The sequence below is a fragment of the Hemicordylus capensis genome, chromosome 4 (genome assembly GCF_027244095.1).
Source record: "Hemicordylus capensis ecotype Gifberg chromosome 4, rHemCap1.1.pri, whole genome shotgun sequence".
Lineage (NCBI taxonomy): Eukaryota > Metazoa > Chordata > Lepidosauria > Squamata > Cordylidae > Hemicordylus > Hemicordylus capensis.
This window is the reverse complement of record NC_069660.1, coordinates 212,876,437-212,902,123: the sequence shown is the minus strand read 5'-3', so window position 1 is coordinate 212,902,123 and position 25,687 is coordinate 212,876,437. Positions and strand designations below refer to the sequence as shown.

General features: G+C 42.9%; 1 protein-coding gene across 10 annotated transcripts in view; it reads right to left on the bottom strand.

Annotated features, from left to right (window-relative positions):
* Positions 1-25,687, bottom strand: part of HIVEP1 (HIVEP zinc finger 1) — a 151,823-nt gene that overhangs the window by 87,812 nt on the left and 38,324 nt on the right. For 2 of the 10 annotated variants that reach the window (XM_053248794.1, XM_053248795.1), the window contains exon 1: positions 20,818-20,988. The exons of 7 other annotated variants lie outside the window; for them this stretch is intronic. In XM_053248794.1, coding sequence (XP_053104769.1) covers positions 20,818-20,836 — 19 coding nt within the window. In that variant the 5' untranslated portion in view covers positions 20,837-20,988. Of the gene's footprint in view, positions 1-20,318; positions 20,376-20,817; positions 20,989-25,687 lie in introns of those variants that run through there. One more of the 10 variants, XM_053248793.1, reaches the window with a different exon arrangement.

Sequence of the window (25,687 nt, the reverse complement as noted above, 5' to 3'; positions counted from 1 at the left end):
CCAAGGTTAAGAAACCCTAGTCTAGACCCCGCTTCTAGACATGTGTGTATATGAGACTTCTTACACGGGAGCATGGGGACAGAGCCTGCTATTTTCTCCTCTGAAACCTCGCCCAGCCAGGTCTGGCCAGGTACTGCAGAGTCTCAAACCTGAGCTGAAATCACTATCCTTGGGCAGCTTCTTGGGTGCACTTGCTGACAAGACCCCTGCCCAAGGCTATTGGGCAGAATACACCAGCTGTTTTGCACATGGCCTACAAACAACCCTGGCCACTTCAGACCTATTCCAACAAAAAGCTCAACTTCATTGTTTTAGGCCTTTCACTTTTTCAAATGTAAAAATAAAAAAATAAAAATTGTGAGAGCTTCCCTAAGTCCTTCAGAGAAGCTCATCAGTCTAAACAAACAACTGCCTATACATAAAGGAAGCAAAGGTGAGGTGTCTATTAGTGATATTTATCTCTCTCTCTTCCATCTCAAAATGTGCTAATTGTGCCATGGACGGAGTGGCAGCAGAGGACCTTCCTGCAGAGTAGCTTTGAAAGAGAAGGTGCAGGGGATGCATTTCCCAATCCTGCAGTACATACATGGAGGTGCTGGTACTCCTCTCCTATTCCTGGCATTGTACACCACTGAAATGGACCGGCATATCCACTGCACTGCCACCCAATTCGACTCCTCAAAGCATGGATACCTTCTTTACTGAAAGTTCAACACGAAGGCAGCCAGGGGGACAGTCTGCATCAGGGGTGGGCAAACTGCAGCCCTCCAGCTGTTGGCCACAATTTATTGTGGCTGGGGATGATGAGATTAGTTTTCCTGTGCCTGGTCTACAGTCATATGGACATGCCCTAGCCAAAACTGTATCCTGTACTTCAGTCAGATATGCAGGGGTTGCACATCACTGACCACATTTTATATTTTCACATGCTTGATAGTTGCAACCTAAATGATGTATTTAGTATTACACTAATGATTTGTCACAGGATGTGAACAAGCAGATGGGACCAAACAGATGGTGTTTCAAGAATATATTGAAACTCCCAGCCTGTCAAGCGACATAGGTTCTTTATTTTCAGCAACTGCTTCCCTATTCAAGGCCAAGGGACTACATAATCATAGTTACAGGCCGGCTGACCAGGTACAACCCAAAGCATGTATATTCAGGAGTCTGCTGAACAGTCATGTCTTATTTTCTTAAATGCTCCAATGTTATTTTACTGAACATCTTTATACCACCCAAACCTATGTCTCTGGGCAGTTTACAACAAAGTAAAGTAAATAACAGAAAAAGTTAAAACATTACAACAATTTAAAATTTTAAAACAATATTTTAGAACAATGCTAAAACTATTAACATTAACTTTGTTAATATTAACTCGGCAGAATGTTCTTTCCTTTTCTCCCCATACACTGATAACTAGTATATATGTATTGGTTTATTTCGGCCCAAGGCCAGCATAGATAACTAGTGCACACAACCTATTCCAAGACATATTCAAAATGACTAATTGGTTGTACAAAAAGTCTGCTGAAATGATTTAGGATGTTAACTAATCCAAAATTGTAAGGATTAACGCAGTCCATATTAGTTTGTGTGCCTACTTAAACTAGGACCATAAAGTTCTGCATATGAATATCTAAGGATTCTTCATGTTGGTTTTAATTCTGTTTCTCCAATTAGGTTTTCCTACTTCATTGTGCCAATTTCTAGAAGTAGTGTCTGAAGATTAATTTTTTTTCTAATCATATCCAACACTGAAACGTTTTACCATTAAAGCTAAAACAGGGATATGGCTTTACAGCAAACAATACCGTAATCCTGTTCTAAATCCAACAATACACCTGTGTTAAAAAAAATTAGACCTCTTCAACTCCTACTTAATCATTTGAAGAACCTATTAACAGCTTTGCATATTTTATTTAAAACCAAGATTTAAAGACTAAGATTTCATACAACACAAATTAAAGATGGTACCAAAAGCTAACCTGACCAAAGAAATAAGGAGACTTGTATCGCCCAAGATTCGCCACTAGGAGTCAGCTTTGTATAGGTCAGGACCAGCACCAGGCATTATCCAAGGTACTACAGTGAATAAAATGCCACTATTGAGAATGTATCACTCACTTTCTACATATGCAGGATGGGGGGGGAGCCATTTAGGCAATCTTTCTAGTAAAGGGATGCTCTGTCTAAACCAGAAGTGGCTCTATTATGTCAGAGAAACAATGCTGGAAGCTGAAGCCTAGCAGAATTCTTTTGTCAAAAGAAAAGAGCAGCAAGGCCACAAGGGTCCACAACTTGCCTTAATGTAAAAGGTAAAGTGTGCCGTCAAGTCGATTTCAACTCCTGGTGCCTACATAGCCCTGTGGTTTTCTTTCGGTAGAATACAGGAGGGGTGTTACCATGGCCTCCTTCTGCGCAGTATGAGACAATGCCTCTCAGCATCTTCCTATATTGCTGCTGCCTGATATAGTAGCAGCGGGGATTCGAACTAGCAACCTTCTGCTTGTTAGTCAAGCATTTCCCGACTGCGCCATTAGGTAGCTTTAATGTACTTCAGAGAAAAGCCTGAAGAAAAACTTGTGCAAGATGACCCCTGCTCCATTGCAAAGAGAGTTCTTTGCAGCAAAAGGAGATATTAGCCCTTCCCCAGATATTTTACCCCAAACTTCTTTCTGTCTGTTTCCTACACCTGCCACATCAGATGCCAGTGTTTCAGATCTCTGTGTGTGCACGTGTACAATATTTTAAAGTTTCTGTTGACCTCACAAACATGGCTACAGAACCTTGTGGGGAGGAAAAATAGGTGGTGGGGATGACAGTTTCCATGGGGAGAAAGGCTGGCAGCAGAAAGTCTAACCACCCTTTCCTCCTAATCCCCCACTTTTATTTATTTTTAACTGCAAAGTGATGTATTTGCAACTGAGAAAGGACTCTGCAGCTACTTATTATACTCAGTTGTTGTCTTATGTGTAATTTGGCCCTTACTGTATGTCTAAAGTAAGGGCCAAATTGCACATTACACTAGAACTATGTATATTAAGTTGCTGGACAGTCCTCTCTCAGTTGCAAATACAACACTTATTCCTCTGGAATACAGCTGTAACTTTTGATAGTTACATTTGATATCAGGGCCAGCAAGTTAAACAAAAGAGACACATTCTAAAATGTAACCCCATGTTTATCTCACTGAGAAGTGAAAGACAAGAAGTTGCTTAGCATTGGGAGGGGGGGAAAGCCAATTGTGTGAGGGCACCAGAACGTCTGCATTATAGAACTGAACAGTTCCAGCTTAGTTGTGGGCTCAGTACATTATCCAGGAGCTGATGCCGTGAGCACACATTGCCCCCTCCCCCCCACACCAGTCGGCATGCACCAATGGGATGTCATGTCGGCAGGTGAACTTCTACACTGCAAAGCCACCCACCCCATCCCATAGAGCCAGTGCAAGGTGGTAAGGGACTCTTGCACAAAGCCTTGTGCTGGGCCCCCAGTGCATTACGATTGCTACGATTTATATACTGCTTTGAAAGAACTTGAAAAGCAGTTTAGAAGGAGGAAACAATAAATGAGGAGAAAAATGAGTCCCTGCCCCCCAAGGATGCACAGTCTAAAAAGACGACACCAGCAACTGTCACTGAAGGAATGCCATGCTGGAGAGGGGTCTGGCCAGTTGTTCTCCCCCTGCTTCACATAAAGAGCATCACTGCTTTGGAAGGTGCCTCTTTGCCCAGTCGGCAGCCCCTCCTGCAGAGTAACCCCTCCCCACAACAGTATCAGGTGCCCGAAAAGCTCATGAGGTGGCAGGCAGGCAGGCATGTTTCTCTTTCATAGTCACCACTTTGGTGTTGGCAATAGAAGACAAGCATGCTCTGGTTAGCTGTTCTGGTGTGGGACACCATAAGGAGAGGAGTGGCAGGAAGGCAGGCCTGCTGGTGCCCTGCTCGGGCGCCCAGCAGTGTTCTCTCCAAGGTGTGCACACTCACATTTTTATTTTATTTTTTTATGTCCGCTCAGTTAATTTGAGATCCCACTCAGGTTGAATCTGGAAGGTTCCCCTCTGAATGCAAGTGCACACTCACTACCTTCATACTGCCACCCAGAACAAAACTCATTCTGCACACAGATTAAAATTTTTTAGAGAACACGCTGGTGCCCAGTGCTAGAAAAGCAAACTAGAACATTTACTGCAACGTCTGTGCCCACTGCCACCCGGCAAACCTCTGTAGTGGACAAGCATGCTGCACCTTTAGTGTGTAGAGCCATTTTTATTTTTATATGTATATCCTGCTTTTCAGCTGAGGAGCCCAGAGCAGGTTGTCTACAACAACCCTGTGAGGTAGGTTAGGCTGAGAGAGAAGCAACAGCTGTTCACCATAGTCTGGCAAGCTTGCCAAGGGGCAGGGCCTGGTGAGAAAGCTTGGTGGGGGCACTGTGGAAGCAGCCGATGTTTACCTCCTTCCGGGGTCTGTTGAATCGGCTGCTGAGCCCATTCGAAACCTGGCCGATCCCCAATACCTGCTTTGCCATTACACCTGCAGTCCTGAGCACCACTAGGAGCAATGCCACAGGCTCAGTTGCGGCCCCATTCAAAGCTGCATTTCTTTCTGGAGAGCTGGGTGCCCTTACATATGAAGAGCATTTGAATTTCAAACAGTTCTTGGTGTGTGGATTTATAGTGGAGTCTGAAAACGTCTATACAGGTGGAGGAGTTTGCTGGGTTTGCTTTCTAAGTTTCCCCTGGAAAGAAGTGCCTGCAGCTGCTCAAACCTGACCACAGGCAACATGTGAGCAAAACTGATCAGTACAACATACTGATCAGTAAAACATACTAAATTCTGTCAGTGGTTTTACACTGCTTGGCACTTTTGAAAAAAGAAAGAGTGAGTTGAGGACATTTAACTAATGTATAAGTTGACACAGTTGCATAGCAGTAGTTCCTTTCTTGTATGGAACCCAGAAATCTTCCCTTAAGAAAAATTGCTTCATCATATTTTCCTAGCACTGAAATGATGCAATATAATTACTGAGAAAATTGGGGCATTGGAATCTGGAGTATTTTCTGTAATGATGTACAAAACTCATGGACACCATTGGCTAATGCATGTGACATCCTTGAGGGCGAATGAATGTGACACACACTGAGGTCTAGACTAGAGCTGCTTTTAATGCAGACGCTTATAAGAGGTGTCTGCTACAACTGGCAATCTTGCACATGGAAGTATCACTCTTCGTGTTCCCCTGGCCATCAACACTCAACATCAGAGCAAGGAGTCCCAGCTGCCTCCAACTCCTATCTAGTGGGAAAGCAGAAGTAACTGCAGGCTCACTGCAGACTTTTTAAAGCCAATGGGCTGGGGGGTCTTTCATCTTCTGGTCTGGAGAAATTTTTAACTTAGACAAAATGGAGGTATGAAATATGCACATCTTTGCTTGCAGTCATTTATTTCCTCAAAGATGCCAGGCCAAGTGGAGGTGTACACAGTTCTGGATGGAGCTGCACTCTCCCTAAAGACTCAGTCTGGGAGTAATCCCGAACCAAACATGATCCTTGCATGCTCAAGTGGCACTGGTAGCTAGGGATGCGTTTTACCAACTTTGGCTGGGACACCAGCTACAGCCCTTGCTATGATAACCCATGCATCGGTTACATCCAGATTTGACTACTGTAATGCAGTCTACAGGGGGCTGCCTTTAAAGAAAGGCTGAAAACTGCAATTCGTTCAAAATGCGGATGCGGGTTTGGATTAGTCAGCTGGCTCATACTGCACCCATTTTATACTGGTTGCACTGGTTGCCAATTTGTTTCCAGGGTTGAGAGTGCTGGTCCTGGCTTTTAAAGCCTTAAACAAGCTGGAACCAAATATTACCTTAAGATCAGTCTTCATTCATACGATTTGGATACCTGCTCTTCAGGCCCTGTTCTTTGGCCAATTACCAACTCTGTTTGGTTGACAGATACCAGAGACAAAGCCTTTTTTGTGGTGGAACCACAGTTGTGGAGTTCGCTTCCTGGGGGAAATCCTCCAAGCCCCCACTCTCTCTGCTTTTAAGGACGGCACTGAAAATATACTTACTTAGTTCAGCTTTTAATGTGCAAACAGGTTTGATTCCAAACCTGTTCAAAGCTGAACTGGTACGGTTCGATGACTCAAAGTTGAGCCGAACCCAAACCCCCCCCCACACACACACAGCTCGAAATCAGACTGAACCCCACCCTCGGCCGTTCAGGGGAGTTCACGATTTTTTTAAAAAAATTTTTTGTACTTACCCCCTCTGGGGGGCTTCTGTGAGGCCACAGGGGTGTGTGTGTCCGTGGATATTCCCCCTCCCCCCATCGGCCTTCCTTATGTATAAAGGCGCCTGGTTCTGGTGATTTTCAGGCCTTGCCACTGCGCATGCGCAATGGGCCCCTGCGTGGCCTGGGTCACGACTAAAATATCCGTGAACCCTTCCCCGAGCCGATCTGAACTAGCCTGATCTAGTTCAGCCTTGAACCAAACCAGGCCAGCCGGTTTTGTGCACACCCCTACTTTTAATAAGCAATTGATTTTAATGCTGAGCTGCTAATTCTGTGTTTTAATGTGCAATGTTTTGTTCTATTGTATTGTTCCTAATTGAACTTTACTGCGTTGTGAACAAATACTTTTTTAAAAGGTGGGGGAAATATAAAATAAATATGTTGTATATTCCAAAATGGGGTTTTCTATGAGACTGAAACCACTGCCAGATAACCAGCTTCCCCTTTCTGGGTCTCCATGGCCAGGTTGCAATCAGCTAGGAGACTGTGGCAGCGCAGTGATGGAAGTTTACAGCTATGTCAGCTAGCAATAGGAGCACCTTCCAGTCCTGTGTTCCTCCCTGTTGATAGCCTTTATTAGGCTACATTAAGAAACCTGTGCACTACTGTGCTTAATCATTCTTTCATCAGATCAAGTACTAATAATGATGGATTATGCTATTGTTCCCCTCTGGCCAATGAAAAGGAATGTTCTACACATAGAACTTAAGATACTGCCTTGTCACTAGGGAAGAAGTTCCTGAGTTTGCTTTGCCTGAAAAAAATCTTCTTCAAAAAGCTGCACCTGCAAAAATTAGAGAGCTAATTCTCAAAAAAAGCACATGGTATGACTCTCCTGGAGGATCCCATGTACATGCCCAGTTTTGTACACCAGGGAGTATTTTCTGTTTTTGTTTTTAAACGTGAAACGTGATAAAATTTAATTTTATCAATTAGGAGTTTCTCTCTCCACCTCATTCTAAAAGTCTAAGTAGGGCTTCACCATGCTATCTTTCTGGATGTCCACTGTCAGCAGAAATAGGAAGGAAAAGAGGGGATCCTGCCCCTCCTCAGAACTCTGGAAGTGGAGGAACATACATTCTGCTACAGTTGCCACTGAAACAAAGTAACCCTACCAAAGACTCAACAATTGGTGCCCAACAGCCTATACTGAGGCCACAAAACCAGGCAAAATCTTGACATCTTTGGGCCTAAGGTACTGTAGCAAGCAGAGATTAACAAGGTATTGCCCTTTGTGAAGATACTAGTGGTAGCCCTTTCATTCACCACATAATATGCAGAATCTCGAGCGCACTTGGATATCCAAGAGAGATGGAAAGAGCAGCAACCTCTGGGTTGAATGTTTCAAATTCAGAAGCAGCCTTAGTTCTACAGACTTGGAGACAACTTGGCACTTGGGAGCTGTTCTGTAGAAAGAAGTCAGTAAACTTGGTCCCTGCATCCTAGTCCCTAGAAATGAACTTTTACAAGAAAATAAACTGACAACTTAATTAAGCACTTGAGTTTGGAGCAAAGTTGTGTTAGTGCAAGAAAAATGCATAGCTGCATTGAAAAAACAAGGATTTATGCAACTCTGCACAAGTTCCATTGAAAAGAAGTAAGACTGTTGCAGTTGTACACCTATGCATAAACATGCTTGCTGTAGTACAATAAGAGGCTGCAACACAAACTCCAGACTTAGAGCAAGTAGCTAGCGTGACGTCCTTCTGCAAGCACTTCGTTGGGACGTCAATCACTGTCTTCCTATCACTGGGAAGGGGGCATGGAAAAGTAGTGGAGTGGGGGGCGACCAAGTTTCGTATTAACAAAAGGGTCAAAAATAGTTTATAGTTGCAGTAGTAGGAATATGCTAAGGACTGGAACCATAATAAGACAGTAAACCACTAACTGAATGGCCAGAATATATCAGTGTGTTTCTGTCTCAAACAAACTTGATTTGATACTGACCAATACTTTATGGGAATGTAATTTTCAATGTCCAGTGCCTAGATTGGTCAAGCAGTTAGAACTTTTCCATTCAAGCTGTGAGAGTGTTACTATTTAAACTTACAAGCTTTAGCCAAAAAGCAGAACAAACCACAACGGAATATGTAAGATATAAAGCCCTAAACAGAATGGCTCACCATGCTTTTCAACAAAACATGTTAGGTTATTTTGTTTTTGCTGTCATTACATGTCTAAATAGAGTCTAAATGGCCAAACAACTTGCAGGCCTATGGAATGCCAACATGAACTGAAAAGTATGTGCTTGAAATACATCTTTGTGCTACACCAACAGATACTTTAAGAAGAAATTTCCAAGCACATTGGTTGGCAACAGCCACCCAAGAAAAATAATATGAGAGAGAGACTCATTCATTCAAGAAATCTCAATAGCTTTAGAGGCCTATTGGCTTTTGGTATACTGTGCTATATACAGCAATATACGCTTGAAATTTACTCTTTAAAGTAGGCTCCTAATTCAATTATTTGAAAGTGCACATGATCAATTACAGTAACTGGCCCATTTACAACAGGCTGCAAAACTTCAGCCCTCTTCCAGATGCTTGCTTACAACTCCCATCATCCTTAACTACTGCCTTCTATGGCTGGTGATAATGGGAGTAGTAGGTCAACAACAAAAACAACACGTAGTCAAGGGAAGGGAGTAGCAAAACTGAGACCAAAGAGGGACTTGGTACTGGTAAAAAGTGGTCAAGCATGACAAGCGGGAGAAGGGGGTCAAGAAGGATCTTAAAGTGATATACTCTATAAAAGGCCTATTTCTGGGCCTAATGGTGCAGTTGGGAAATGATTTGAATGGCAAACCAGAGGTTGCCAGTTCGAATCCCTGCTGGCATGTTTCTCAGATTATGGGAAACATCTATATCAGGCAGCAGCAATATAGAAAGATTCTGAAAGGCATCATCTCATATTGCGTGGGAGATGGCAATGGTAAACTCCTCCTGTATTCTACCAAAGAAAACAACAGGGCTCTGTGGGCGCCAGGAGTCAACACCAACTCGACGGCACATTTTACCTTTACCTTATTTCTGGGAAAGGAACAGGGATGTGCAACAGTATTCAAGTTCAAAACTATATGAGCTTGAAACAGACTGTTTTGAGTGTTTCAAACTCAAAACGAAACACCCTTAAGATCAGGGGCCTGTTTCAAGCTCTAGTTGTTTTGAGCACCATTTTGGCAGGCTGTCTTTCCCTTCCCGATTGGTTGTCTGGCTTCTGATTGTCTTGCGATCTCCTTCGTTCTTGGTTGGCTTATTATCATACAAATCAACTGTTGTCATGGGCAACTGTATCCCCATTGGCTATGAGGGAGGGAGAAGGGAACATTTTTGGAAGGAATTTCGAAATGTATTCAAAGGGACTGGGAGGCAGAGCAAGAGCCCTAATGCAAGAAAAGGATACATCAGGAGGGAGGGAGGATGGGTGGGTTTGATTTTGTGATTTTCTTTTCTCAGCACTGAGTAGAATATGCTTGCTGTTATAACTACTGCTTGCTGCTACATCAGGTTTTGCTGGATCTCAGACTGACAAACGCAGAACTTGGGTGCCTACTTGCCTTTGAGTTATTGTTTATTTTGTTTATGAGATAGTGTTGTGGCAAGAAATGGACAGTGGAAGCTGTGTGTGCGTGTGTGGAGGTGTGATATTTCTTGGTGATATTTGTGATGAGCTCCATGTCTAGCCTTGAGAATAACTTATGCTCCACTCACTGCTCTGCAATCTGCAATGCAAGGTGTACTCAGTCAAAATGTAGCTGAAGTTGTTCTAGTTGAGCTTATGGCTATGCTTGCTGCTAAGTAAGGGGTGCTGCTCTGGCAGCTGTTGCAGTGTTAGGAAATTGTGCGTGAGAGAGCAACTTGTGCCCATGATGTTATGGCAGGGCAGCGCTGTGGCTGAAAGTGGATTCTTGGTCAGTGATTCTATTTTGGCCATTTCTGAATTATCTTTGAAATGAGTGTTGTGTCAAGAAAGACAGATTCCCTTTTACCATGTGCCTCTGCAGTGTTTGTCAAGGCAGGGTTGCAAAATTGTGCACTCTGCTTGTTCTAGCCATAGGGAACAAGCTAAAAATATAAAATTGTTCTCCAGTAGCTCCTAGGGACACCAAAGTGGGTTGAGTGGTATGGCATGATGAGTGCTACATACCACCCAACCCACAAAAGAAATGGGCAAGCAGACAATTTTTAATCTTTCCCCATAGGATCCTATGGGGGCTGGGGGGAATGGTGTTGTTGTTTTTAAGTTGCCCGCTTGCCCATTTATTTTGTGGATTGGGTGGTAGGTAGCACCCATCATGCCCTACCACTCAACTCATTTTCGTGTCTCTAGGAGCTACTCATAGGGAACAATGGGGTGTTTCAAGTTATGTTTTGTTCCCTATGGACAACACTCAAAAGACTCAAACTTTTGAGTGTTTCAACATACTGTTCCGAATATTTTGTATTTCATACCGAGCTCGAAATGAAACACAAAATCTGTTTCATGAATACCCCTAGAAAGAAAGCAATTTCCATTGACAATGGCTGCTTGAACTGAATAATTGCAATTAAATTGTCCATTTCTGCAGTTCCCATAAATGCATGAAAACTTTGACTAGTGTCTGAAAGAGAAGGAGAACACGGGTGGGTGGGATAAAGCCATGTGTAGTGGTGGGGAACATTTAAGCGAGGACTAGGCCTCACTTAGAGCAACTGCTGGGAGGGTGGGCATTTCCTAATAAACGGGGAACACCAAGGAAAATCAAAACAGAGGGAACAATCCAGAGGACTGGGCAGGAACTACACTCACAGCCACCAGCAGAAGAAAACTTACAATTTGCTTATGAAGAGACAATTGTTCTTATTGCATACTCTTGTTTTTCTTTTAATCTAATAATGAACCCTTGTTAGTGAAGTGTGCTACTCTTCATTTTGGGTCTGCCTTAGTCACATGTCTCTGGAGGCCTAGGAATGCTCAGCCCCTTCTAGGGAGCGTTTCACCATTTTACTCCCCAGAAATCTTATATTGAGAGTGGATTTTCTCACATCAAATAAAGTGGAAGGTGGCAGCCTACTGTGAATCCTTTACAGACAAGGATTCACCCCAATGAACTCCCCCCTCCTCCTCCGGTAGGAGCTATGACATCATGACAATGGGAATCCTGGGGACTACTCAACAACAACTGGCAAAAAGGTATGAAAGAGAAAAATGCATGAAGCCTGCCAAGCATCTTCTGATTTTTTTAAAAAATAAAAGGTACTCAGGATCTAAATGTGAAGATATTGTTATTGCTTAAGGATAATGGTTTCTAGTTAAGTCAAGATGAAAAGGTGTGGCTCACATTGCAGATTTTACTATTATGTAAAATGTGATTTAACCATCACATTGCAGATGGTTAACCTATTATGCCAAGATAAAACTTCAAAGATTATGTTTAGCCACTTAATTATTGTACTGAGAATAAAGCAAATTACAACCATAAATTTAAAAAGCCACCCAGACCAAATAACACCTCTCACCCTAGTTTGTAACCCTGCCTAAGATGTTCTAAGATAGGCAAGAAAGAAAACCAGACACAGCCAAAAGCAAGGTTATCCACCTCTGAAATGGCAGCAACTAGTCACATGACTAGCAAAGATAGCAAATAACTTTGTGGATATTTTAAAAATCTGAAGTAGTAACAGGTGCCAGCAAAATGAACCTGCTACAATAAGTAAGGTCTTCTGTATCATTCATTCATTACTTAAAATGCAGTTAACACAATTATTCATACTTCTCAGAATCATCTATCTAATTCTCTAAAGCAGGGATTCTCAATGTTGGTCCCCCAGATGTTACTGGACTTCAACTCCCATAATCCCCAACCCTGGTGGCCTTTGGTTGGGGATTATGGGAGTTGAAGTCCAGTAACATCTGGGGACCCAACATTAAGAATCCTTGCTCTAAAGCAGGGATCCTCAATGTTGGGCCCCCAGATGCTATTGGACTTCAACTCCCATAATCCCCAACCAAAGGCCACTGGGGCTTGGGATTATGGGAGCTGAAGTCCACTAACATCTGAGGGCCCAACGTTGAGGATCCCTGCAAAGCATACCCATGGCTAATCCTGTGTGTGTCAGCTCTCACAAGAGTTCAAGAGCAGAAGCACCTGACTGCGCGGTGGGGATTCCATATGCAGATAGGGAGGAGGAGCCTGTGATGGTTAAGGTCAGTTGGAATGCAACTGTTACTGGTCGGAAAATATATCAATCAAAGGATAGTGGGCAGGAGTTTGTGAAGAGAGGGGTTGTAAGGGAGGAAAGAGCCCCTTCGCGTGAAAGAGGCTGCCACTGTGTGAATTAGATGAGGAAAAAAGATGAACAAGATCTGTTAACTCAGGAAGGGTGGGGGGAGAGAGGGGGGGGGAGGAGAAAGACAGGGGAAGAGAGAGTGGAGAAGAGAGAAAGAGAGAAAAAGCAGGGACAGGAAGAGAGAAAGAAGGAAGGGCGAGGGACGGGCCCAAGCCTGTCAGCGGCCTGAGGGGAATGAGTGGCCATGGCAGCGGCCATGGCAGCGCCTATTGGCAGCAAGGAAGGGCCCAGTCAACCACTGCTGCTGTTTGGGGCTACCAAGGCCATTGGCGGGGGGAGAAGAGGCAGGCAGGGCATGGGCCTGGGCCTGTCAGTGGCCTGAGGGGAACAAGCAGCCATGGCGGTGGCAGCAGCAAGGAAAGGCCTGGTCAACCACTGCTGCTCCTGTGAAGAGCAGGACCGGGGCTCGGGTGAGGAGGTCTCTGGGGATAGGGGGCTACAGCTTGGCCAATAGGTGCCAGCAATGCTGAAGCCGTGACCAAGAGGGGCAAAGGAGATGGAAGCAACAGGATGGAGGAGTGACCAAGAGGGGTGAGGGAGATGGATGCAACGGGGTGGAGGAGGAGGAGCAGCAGGAGTGAGGCTCAGGTGAGGGTGGAGAGATCTCTGAGGTGAGGTTGGCTGTGGCAGGGGTGAGGGGAACAATCAAGTACTAGTGCACAGATGTTGTGCACGGGTTAAGCTAGTAACAAATAAAAATATGGAAATCCTCAGAAAAGAGCCCACTTGGAAAGCTCATTGTCTAATTGTATGCTCCTTGACTTTTAGAAAAGTTAGGTTAATAGTTTCCCCAGACAATGGGGTGCTGTAGAGAAACACCTTTATTTGCCTTACTGAGGATGATGCCAGGAAACCTAACATTGTCTTTTAACTGTACCCTGTACGTGCTTTGGAGAAAGGGGTTGTGCTCAGCAGCAGAGCATCTCCCTTACATGCAGGTCGCAGTAATCTCCAGGTAGGGTCCCCAGTATCTCCAGGTAGGGCTGGGGAAAAGATTCAGATTCAGTCCCCAGTATCTCCAGGTAGGGCTGGGGAAAGACTCCTGTGTGAAACCCTGGAGAGCCATTGCCAGACAGTGTAGACAATACTGAGCTAAATGGATCAATGATCTGATTCAGTAGAAGGCTGATTATCTATGTGTTGACTGGACAAAGATGCCAAGATTCTTTAACAATTATCCAAGCAGCAGCAAATCACTCATTGTTCCAATTGCCCGTATTTGGAGAAACAGGAGCAACACTTTCTCTCTACAGGCTCTCTCCCCACAATTAAGGTTCTCTTTCCTCCAGCTTAACTCTGGGCCAAGATCACACAGAAACAGTTCTGTTTTTAGGGGGCCTTAAATACAATTTGGGGAAGTTCCATGGATGTTTGCTACCCCCACAAATTCAAGGCTACTCACTGTGACAAAGTGCAAAATCCTGCACTAGGTGAAAGCACAAGAGACAAAAGCAAACAAAGAGAAATACTAAGTAATCAATTCTCTTTGATTTTTGATCTTTGGGGCTCTTTTAGAAGCCTCCGTACCACTTGAAACAGCTCTGTTGGACGACACTTGGTGGATACACTGGTGGCAGAGAAGGTTTCTTCACCACCATCACCAGTAAGAATAGGCCCTAATAAGGGCTCTAGCCGGTGTTTGGTAGTAGTCACTCCACGTTTTCCCACAAATGATGCTCAAGCCATCACCCCACTGCAATTCTCCTGCATACCAGTAGGTTGGAAGAGGACGCTTAGGCACAATCTTGTCAATTATCAGACCCATACCTTCATACCAAAAAGAGACCAGGATGTCAACAGGACGGTCCACTCTCTCAGCAGGAAAATCCCCCAGAGCTATCGAGACTTCATTAGGATCCATAAGCCTCTGAAGGCAGACAATCCTTACTGGTTCCAAACCTTGCAGAGATTCACTGGATCTACCTCAGTCCAACATTCACTAGATAGTGACCCTTCCATAATGATAGTATTAAAGCCTCCTGAACAATCCACAGAGACCACTGCCCACTGATGGCCAAAGAGCAAATCAAGTGTATGTTTCCACATATGTGGCAACAGATACCATATTTATCTGTCCAAGACAAGCCCCCCACATCCTGCATTCCTTTCCTATTAAGTAATGGAAGGGGGTTCATCTTAAATTCAGAGTCCACTTTCTTTTGGGTAAGTGGATGGGGTTACATTCCCCCTGAAAGATCAGGCATCCCAAACTCTCCCTAGTTTCTCAAGCTGAGGCAGTGGCCAGAAGTGCTTTTCATCAGCTTTGGCTGATACGCCAGATACGTCCATTTCTGGAGACAAATGACCTTAAAACAGTGGTACATATGCTGGTAACCTCTAGGCTGGACCACTGTAATGCACTCTATCTGAGGTTGCCTTTGTACGTAGTTCAGAAACTACAGTATGCAGCAGCCAGATTGCTCTCTGCATTTACCCGAAGCGACCATATAATATCGATTTTGAGAGAACTGCACTGGTTGCCGATGTTTCCAAACAAAATACGAAGTGCTGGTTATTACCTATAAAGCCCTCTATTAAGTACACTGGCTTGGGTCCAGAGCAGAGCGCCTTCTCTGTCATGTACCCTGGCGCCTATTAAGATCATGTGAAGAGGTCCGGTTATGGTTGCTGCCAGCTTTCCCTCTAAGGCGTGCACACATGCCTGCACTCACAAGTTTTTTGATGTCCGCTCAGTTAATTTTAGATCCCACTCAAGTTGAATCAGGAAGGCCCCATTCTGAACGCATGTGTGCACACACTGCCTTGATACTCCCGCCCAGAACAAAACTCATTCTGCACGCAGATGAAAAAAATGAGAGAACACTGGATGCTGCCAACTGGTTTGGTGGCTATTTAGGACCAGGCCTTCTCTGTGGCTTTGTAATATGCTCCCTGCTGAAATAAACCACCCTGAGCCATTTCAGAAGGGTGGTATATAAATCAAATAAATAAATAAATAAGGGCATCTCCTCTGTTTTTAGGAAGACCCTGAAGACAAACCTATATTTCCAGGCTTTTAATTGAAATTTAAAATTATACTATGTTTTTACTCATTGAGATTTTTATAGGGGTGTGCACAGAACCACCAAACTGCGGTCTGGCAGTAGGGTGGGAGTTTCTTTAAGAGCGGGGGGAGGGTTTACTTACCTCTCCCACCGCTTTCCCGCTCTGGCGCCCATAATTTTAGTAGTAATTGGGGCGCCAGGATACCTCCCTGCCACCCCTTCCCCGCTTTTGCTATGAAAAGCTCCCAGGAGTCCTCTGTGCGCGCACACAATGTGTGCGTGCTTCACGTCTCTGTGATGTGCACACGCACAGAGGACTCCTGGGAGCTTTTCACAGCGAAAGCGGGGAAGGGGCGGCAGGGAGGTATTCTGCTACCCCAATTACTACTAAAATTACGGGCGCCAGGGCAGGAAAGCGGCAGGAGGAATAAGTAAACCCTCCCCCCGCTCTTAAAGCAACCCCCCCACCTGAACCAAACCACCCAGGTCCAGACCGGTCCAGAGGCCTTTAGAATGGCCTCCAGACCGGTCCGGGCACATCCCTAGATTTTTATCGGTTTTATGAATTTATATAGTTTTTATATTTGCTATGTTTCAACTTGTACACTACCTGGAGATTTCTATATCAGGCAATATAGAAATAGGATAATACATACAAGTATATCTTGTATTTAGCCTATTTTAAATGCATTGTCTTAAATTCAGAGTCACCTTCTATTCAGGAAAATATGGTATCAACTAAAAAAGCCCATGATTGACACAGAGGACATGAAGTCTCAAGCTGAACCCAACAAGGCAACTTCAGCATGGACATTAAAATCCCCCAAGACTAAAAAAGCTTGGGCATCTCAATGACATATCTGAGACCAACTCAGGAGGACTGGGAGATGGTTAGGGAGTGGGGTGGGCAATACAACAGAATCCCAACACCACATGCTGACACTCACAAATTATCAGAGTGTCAAACAGTGCATTTAGTGATGGTGATGGTCTCCCAATGCATCAGGAAAACCCCATCTCCCCGCCTATTCTGCCTTGGCTGATGCTGCATCGAGAAACCTGGTGGACCCTATTTGTTTGTTATACCTTCCTTGAAGTCATCCAGGGCTTTAAGAAAGGTATGCAAGTGCACTTTGAATTGTGCTTGAAAATTGAATGGGAGCCAGTGAGCTTAAGGAAATGGTGAAATACAATCCCATTGCCCAGTACCAGCAACTGCTTTGCACTAATTGCACAACTGTCTTCAAAAGGCAGCCCTTCCAATGCCACAACATATTGCAACAATCTAACTTAGGGCATTACATAGCTAAAGTATTTCTGCCTAAGAGAGGTCACAGCTATGAAGCCATTTGGGCCTCCAGTAACAGAGTTGAATCTATGAGCATCCCAGAGTGCAAACCTGAGCCTTAAAAGGGGAGTACAACCTCATTCAGAACAGGTCACACACCCCTAACTAGGCAGACTAGTCGCTCACCAACAGAACCTGAATCTTCTTAGAACTGAGTTTCACTTTATTAGCCCTCATCCAGTCCCTTACTACTCCCAGACACTCACTCAGCAGCAGCACCATGTCCACTGCCTCACCTGATTTTAGCGAAAACAAGAAACAGTCAAGCACCATCAGCATATGGATGACCCCTCACTCCAAGTCATCTAGCAGCTTCACATACACATTGAAAGTCAGGGAGGACAAGATAGAGTTCTGTGAGATCTCATAACACAAATGCCACCAGGTTGAGATGTAGTCCCACAGCACCACCTTCTGAATTTCTGAAGCTGCCTGGTACCAGTTCAGTCCATTGGTCCATCTAGCACAGTATCATCTACACTGACTGGTAGTAACTCTCTAATGTTTCAGACAGGGGTCTTTCCCAGTCTCACCAGCAGTCGCTAGGGATGTGCTCTACCATTGAGCTACAGCCTCTCTCCTAAAACGGAATTGGCCCACTGGAATACTATATCTTTAATTCCAGTTTACCAGATGCTACTGAGAGGTCCAAGAGAATTAGCAGTGTAGCACTCTCCTTGTCCTACTATAGGTCATATCTGACAACAACAGAGGGAGTTTGTTTCAAAACCAGACCTGAAGCCATACTGAAGTGAATCCAGATTAAGTCTCCTTGAAAGTGTCTGGAATTGTGCAGCAAACATCCACTTGAGCAGCTTGCCCAAGGAGGAGATATTTACTAGTGGCCAAAAGTTATTAAGCATCTTCTGGATCCAAGGAGGCTTTCATCTGAATTAAGATGCACAAGGTACAAAAGAAGCCACACAAAATTTATAGTTTCATGTATTCTTCAATAAATTCTGGCTCCACCAGCAACAAAGGACTCCTGTTTGTAAGATTCCAGAAATATTTAAAGCATCTTCATGTTCAGCAAACAGGAATTTGTGTGTCTGTTAATGTATATATTTTTATCTGCAAATTGTAGTCTTCAATAATTATTCTGAGGGCACACCAAGTATGAAAAAAGTTGGAATTTGATTTCTGGCATTTTTTAATGAGGGGGAGAGAACAGCAAGTGCATTGGTCAGAAGGCAAAGGCAAGATGTGAAGTTCAGCACAAAGTCCATAGAAGCACTACCCAGATATTCTTATTTCTAAGTCTTTATAGCAAGTGAAATGCCTAGAAAAATGTATACAGGCAATCTACAGCCTAGATAAGATGTTATGTTAGAATGCTGGCATTCACAATTCACCAGGTCATCTCAGTCAGATCTGCAGCACTACCCCTCTTTCCCCATCTCATTCAATTGCACAACATAATATGGATGAGGACTTTCCACAAATCCATTAAGCTTCAGAGGAACTTTGGAACTAAATCAGGAGATGTGTCATGCATTACTTCCTTTCCACAGGAAGTATTTACTGAAATCCAACACTGTCAAAGGTCACTGTCAAACAAATAATTCATTCTTCACTTTCAGCTGCATATGCCTACTGCAGCCAAAAATAATTTTAAGGTCAAGTAACACAATCTTGATTTTGATCCATTTGCCAAATAACTCGCATTACCCTAGCTAATATTCAGTCCAAAATACTTGAGATGCATTCCAAGAAAAGCTAATATTATAGATCTCTGTGTTCATAACAAGTGTTAAAGAGAATTGTGTATACTGGCTGCAGAAAACTTTAAACTTTGGCAGATTCCGTTTTATATAGAAAACATGCATTACAAAACCACTGCCATTTTGGAGAAAGATATCAGAATGCACAACAGGCTAGTCAAAAATAAGACAAGTTTCATGGAATGTCAGTACAGTATTGCCCCTCACCTGCCGCCCCACCTCTTAACACTGGATATTAACCTGTAACTTGCTGGAAATGAAATTATGCAAGCAATTACTGAAAAATCTATTTAGCCAGTGACCGTACTTGCAAAACTAAACCCATTTCACACACAAATCAGATATTACTTTAACTTGTAAAACAGTTCTGATAAGCACCAGCATACTAATGTTAATAATCAATGGTATTTAAGGACCATTCTATCATAAATAGATAAAGTATTCTATCATAACCAATTTCTTCTCTTTTTTGTACTACCCAGATTATGAACTATTGCATAACACCACTGCAGTAAATCTAATGCTATGTGCCACAGTGCTACTTGTACCCATACATTTGTGTTAATACTTATTTCATCTTAAAAGTTGGCTACTAAGATCATCAGTGTGATTAGAGTGCCAAGGCAAAGACAGAACACAAGTGGGGTGGTGTTTTTTTTAGGAACAAAAAAGTTTGTAATATTGAATATAGATTTTAGTCATCAGCATTTATTTCTAGTGACAAACAGTACCAATTTTAGTGAAGGCATTTCATAAGTCTGTACTTGTTACTCTTGCCCCGCCCCACCTGCCCCCCAACAAAAAATTCTTTTCACATTTACCATAAACAGGTTTCCTCAATAAGCAGCATGGTAACTAATAATTATTTCACAGAGCAATGTTTGTATAATGAAGAACTATTAGTGGCTGTTTACATAATAGTGAATTACTCTCCACCATGCATTCTACAAATACATACCCATAGAATATTAATATATTGTGTCTCAATATTTCTTTCTATATTCAAAATACTATATTCTTTCTATATTCAAAAAATACTCCTTTCAAAGCTAAAATGCTTAGCCTGCAGTTTCAGTTCCACAGGAAAAGTATCAATTAATTCCAACAATTGGATTATAACTAATATACAGGAAAATGCCTTGTGGGTATAATGCAAGCTTGATTCCCCACTAATTCCTCCTCTACTATTCTTTTCCCATCTGATTACAATCAAATTTTAGTATTTGGCATTCAAAAATACACCCCCATTTTCTCCACTTCTTACTATCAAAACACAACCAATCTAAAGAGGAATGAACTGGTGAGTTTTGATTAAAGCAGAACAAAATTTTAAAATGTTCTTAACTAATTTTAGTTTTAAAACATACTAGTGTTTTGTTTTTGTTTTATCAGTTGTTGCCATTTAAAGCCACTGAAGAAAAGGATTACAGGGAAAGGAATTAAATTCCTCAAGACCAATGATAATCAAAAAAGCAAGAATACATTACAATTAGAAATCCTAGAGCTTCGAAAATATCCAGTTAGCAACAGCTATTCTTGTTCTGACACTCAGTCAGGGCTGGAATAAATGACAGGATCTTTTAAAAAAACACACCCAAAAGAACTCACCAAAGCAGACAACAATGCCTTCTTCTGTCACTCCTTCCATTCATGCTAAAAATCTCTCAATGGCTGGCTCTTGGGCTGGCACAATGCTTATTGCATTGAGAGCGTGTTTACTAATTGAAACCACCAATTTACTCCTGGTTAAATGAAATTATATTTCATAGCACAAGTTTTACTGTAGGCAATTACCAAATGCAGCTTTTCACAACACTGAAGAAAAAGGTAGAGATTTAAAGTTTGAGCACATGACATCCAAATCTATAACAGGTGCTACATACAGGTACTATATCAATTTCCTCTTTCATTAGGTCTAGTCATAATACTGCAAACTTCTCCCTTATACAAGGAAACACAACATTGTTTTAAAGACAAAACACAAATGAAGCACAACCCTCCTCTCTCTTTAAACTCACTCATTCATATGCACTGTTTTATTGCTTTAAAAAAAAAAATGTCTAACAACAGATTGTAAACGAGAGAGCATTTTAAACAGTCACATTACCCGACAGCTGACAGGTCATTCCCCATTATCAGTGCCATAATACACCTGAATTGCCCTGCCACATCATGCTATATTCAGAGAGCAATTCTAAGACGTAATCACAGGCTTAGGGATCCTAGGAATCCTCCCCCGCTATCTCTCCATGGCAACAGTAGCTACAGTAAAGACAGTCCACCTCTTACGCAAGCGAAAGGAATATGAAACACTGCCAAGAGGCCACAAATGCCAGCAGTCAAAACATCACCCTCACCCCTCCCGAGTTAATTGTTGCCTTAAAGGAACAGCAATCTTATTTTCATTTTCTTCAGATTCAAAACCGTCACACGCGCGCGCACACACACACACTCACTTTAATATGCATTTGATCTCATTGGAGAGGTACTCATACCAAAAGAGGTTTTGCAAATTAGAACTGCAAGCTCTAAGGGAATCTAGCACTTAGAGGGGAAGAACTCAGCCTCCCAAGTGTTTCCGAAGGCACCGTCTTCCCTTCTGAAAAAACAGCTTTCAACTACTATTATTTAAAGCAGATACAATTTTAGCCCTTGCATGTGGGTATATATGCACTCTTATTTGCTGTCTGGTCATTTAATATACTTGACATCACAAGCGCAGAGAGAAAAGTTAATATTTTTCCTAGGCAGAACAGCTGACAATTGGGTTTTCATGTAGTTTTATCAAAACTGAGTTTTTATACCTAGCTGAAAATATACTCTGATCTTCTTCTAGATAATCAGACAGAAGTGGAGAATGATAAAGATAATAATAAAACTTGTTAGCCACCCCATAACAAATTGTTCTCTGGGCAGCTCAGAACACAGCATTAAGACATTAAAAAAAAAAATGCAACACATCACAACAGACCAGGGGGAGGGGTATACAAAATACATCACAATTTTAAAACTCCTTTAAAATCAGTTTGAAAATCATATTTAAAAGTTTTAAATTTAAAAGGCCTGAGTAAACAAAAAGGTCTTTTTTACCTGGCATCTAAAACAAAGAAGTGATGAAGCCAGGTGAACCTCACTGGGGAGGTTATTCCATAAACAGGATGCAACCACCAAAAAGGCCCTTTTGCTAGTAGGAAAACTAGCCTAGATCTACCTAAAATATGATGTGGGGTGATGGACTCAACAGCAAAGCCCCAATTCACAACCTAATGGTACCCCAACATTAAGTCAATTTCAGCATCATAGTGCAATCAACATTCTAATAGATTTTTCTCTTCGGGTTTGCACTTTTCCGATAGATAGGTACAAAGTTAGAACTTTAATAGCAGTTATTACAAAAAAGGACCATTAAACAGAAATTAATCCTCAATAAACTTTCTGGGTTCCAATTTAAGGAAGTCCTTAAATGCAAAATAGCCCATTTGAAATACTTACTGCAATGCCCTTCCCTCATCTATCAGCGGGTAAAGACCAATAAAAACCTCAAAGAGATTGATAATCCAAATCTGATTTGTCAGCTGACCACATGAAATACATATTTATTTTACCTTTGTGTAAAACACTCAGATTTTTTAGTGGTATACAAATAAATAAAAACCAACATCGTCCAATACATGCAAGAAACTCCAAATAGATATGGTTAAAGCAAGAGTGCAGCAAACTCTTCTTTCTTTCAACTGAAGATTTCTCTTTGCCGCTTTTAAGATGGCTAGGAACATTAAAACAGCTGCATAATACATGGTCAAGAGGAGTTCAGGAAACATCTCTGTGGTGACGAGAGCCCAATAAAATGGGCTGTAATATACAGAGATGTTGCCATGTGCATTGTCTGGCTTGTATAAAAAGCCTCCACACAAATGCCACCAGGAAATCACAGCACTGGCAGTGAGAAGCCATGCAGTTAAGCATTATTTTCTAGTCACCATACAGTCTGTGTAATGAGAGTGTTCACCCTCATTACATTCTTCAATTACCATGGTGGCATGGGAGGGGGCAGCAACCATGCCATTCCTATAACACAAGAACCATGTTGATTGTTCCTCCATTGGCCTGGCCAGAGCAGACAACTGTCATCTGGATCCTCTCCTCTGTATCTACAGCCAGTCCACCTGGCTGAGGGAGAGGCCAGAGAGTCAGGCCCCCGCCATCAGCCTGGCTAATACAAACCAAAGGTCATTTGGCTCTTCCCCTTTGCAGCTGGCCCAACACCCACCATAAGAGAGGTTAATGACCATAGCAGAAGTTTCAGTGTATGGTGTGTTTTTTTTAATCAATAGTGTATCCTACTTTGGAAACTCAGGTTGAAAAGTAGGATAAAGATCTAAACAACAGAAGATAAATGAAATATTATTCAATAATTTCAGTTCCTCCCTCTTCAAGCAACACAAGCTTTAATTGGATCCAAGTTCAGCACCACAATAATTGCACGACTATGAAGACATTAAAGATGGAATATTATTAAATGAATAGTCAGGTAATAGTCTATCTTCTGAAAGTGGTTAGAAGAGGTTGGGGCACAAAGACAGAACCCGGAATGTGAGGAATGGCTAATATGTCAATACACTAGAAACAAAAATCAATCAACTTGCACATTTTGAGAAAATTCACTGCAGCTCCCACAGAATGACATGACTACAGAGGCTGAAAACTGTCACAAAGCAGCGTCTCCTTGCTTTGAGCATGTTGAGGGGAAAACTCCTAGCAAAGAACCCACACATACACCCCCTCCCCAATGCTTCTACAGACATCCGACATGGAATGGTGAGCAATAAATGTTAGTAGTGGCCAGTGAGGGCAGTGCCAGGGGGGTGGGGGGAGGGGGAGAAGCACTTTTAAGGATTAATAAGCAGGTGCTTACCAGCGTTTAGGCAGCACCTGTAAGCTGCTGCACTCCACCCGGCATCTGGCATGGCAGTGGCGTGGCCACGGTCTCTGCGTGTGTGTGGAGCCTCTGCGCATACGCAGAGACCAAGGCCATGCCGCTGCCATGCCGGATGCTGGGTGGAGCACAGCAACTTACAGGTGCTGCCTGAACACTGGTAAGTACCTGCTTATTAACCCCTAAATGTGCCTCTCACCTCCCCCCAGCCCCTGGCACTGCCCTCACCGGCCACTCCTGATGGTAACCTGTCAGAATTTGTTTACATTGGTTGCAAAGACTGAAGCAGACAGTGTCAGGATGTGTCAACTTGAATATGCACAGTGACATTTCTCTTTTTTAAAAAAAAAAATTGAGGGAAACAGATAAAGTCTCAGTGAAATTGCATCTGTTCACCAGTGGACAAATAATGAAATCTGAAAAAACCTGTAAGAGTTCTGAACATGGCATTGCCTGGTCATGTTTTAAGAAACCTGTCCCTTGGCTTCATGTGAGTGTGTGCCGTCAAGTCGATTTCAACCCCTGGCACCCACAGAGCCCTGTAATTTTCTTTGGTAGACTACAGGAGGGGTTTACCATTGCCTCCTCCCATGCAATATGAGATTATGCCTTTCAGCATCTTCCTATATCACTGCTGCCAGATGTAGTACCAGCGGGGATTCGAACCAGCAACCTTCTGCTTGTTAGTAAAGCATTTCCCTGCTGCGCCACTTAGGGAGACAACTTCATGTGACCTGACCATATAAAGTGATAAGTTAATACTAATAAATAAGTTTTTTTTAATCAGTTGCATTATTCATCCTAAACACTGGTTTTTGCATATGTAAATAAACTTCATAAAGTTGATTATTAAGGGCAACCGCCTAACAATCTATGTCTTAAGTTGGCAGTTTCTAAGCCATCTTTCAGAGGTTTCTCCCAGAGCAGCATACAATTAAAAGACCAATTTTTTAAAAAACACAATACACCACCACCACAGGAAGACACCACATTAAAACAGGTTAAAACCAAGGCCAGATTAATACAAAGAAGCCTTCACCTGACACCAGAAAGACATTCCTTGAGGAAGCAATTCCAGAGCAAGAAGGGCCATGACTGAGAAGGCCATCTAATCAGTCACCACCCTCTACACTTCAGGGGGAGACTCTGAATAAGGTCTCTGCAACAGCTCTAAGCATCTGGGCGGCATCATAAATATTTAACGTAGGGTCTTGATCACATGTGACATCAGGAGTTAACCAACACTACAGCCTTCTTGCCGAACAGGATTCAAGTCTTTTAGCTAGGACATATATTACAGCCCAAGGGTTATAATAGAAAAGAGTTCAGTAGTCTTCTGAAAGCTTTAAAAGCATATTGCTTACCTCTTGGCTATCAGTGTAGGGCAGGCCAACAACAGAATACATGCTTTCAGGACTGATGTGGCCTTTTAAGGGGGGGATCATTTTCATGTTCAGGAGATGCATCCCAAGTCCCTCAGTATGAAGAGGATTGGTCAATTAACAAGTCTTTACGAGGCAACTGCTGAACTTCCCCTCCTTACTATCAACCCCGAATCAGAACTGAGATGGCTTGCGTAGCAGTCTGAGTCCCCTTAGACTAATCCTTCTTTGTTTTTTTCTTTGCAGGTTCCTCTGAAGACGCCATGTACAAGGGCTTCTTTTTCTTGGGGGGGGGGGGCAAATCCTGACCCTTAGGAACCGGCTGTACAGATGCCTCCTGTACTGATCCAGAGGGGGGTGGGGTTGGTATAGGCTGAGTTGCCCCTCCCACTGATACTGGTAATCCCGGAGGCAGTACCACCATCGGTACTGAAGACTTTGCTGCTGGAGGGTCGGAGGTGCAAAGTTCAACCTCAACGCTACCACCAAAACTTCCACTTTCAGGGAGTGCTTCAGAGTTAACACCTCTGAGGATCGGAGAACAAGTTCCCACAGGGCTGTGCACAAGCAAGAAGCCTTATTTTTGTGAGTCTGCTTAGTCAGTCTCTGGCAGAACTGACAAGTCTCGACCACATGAGACTCTCCCAGGCACGGTAAGC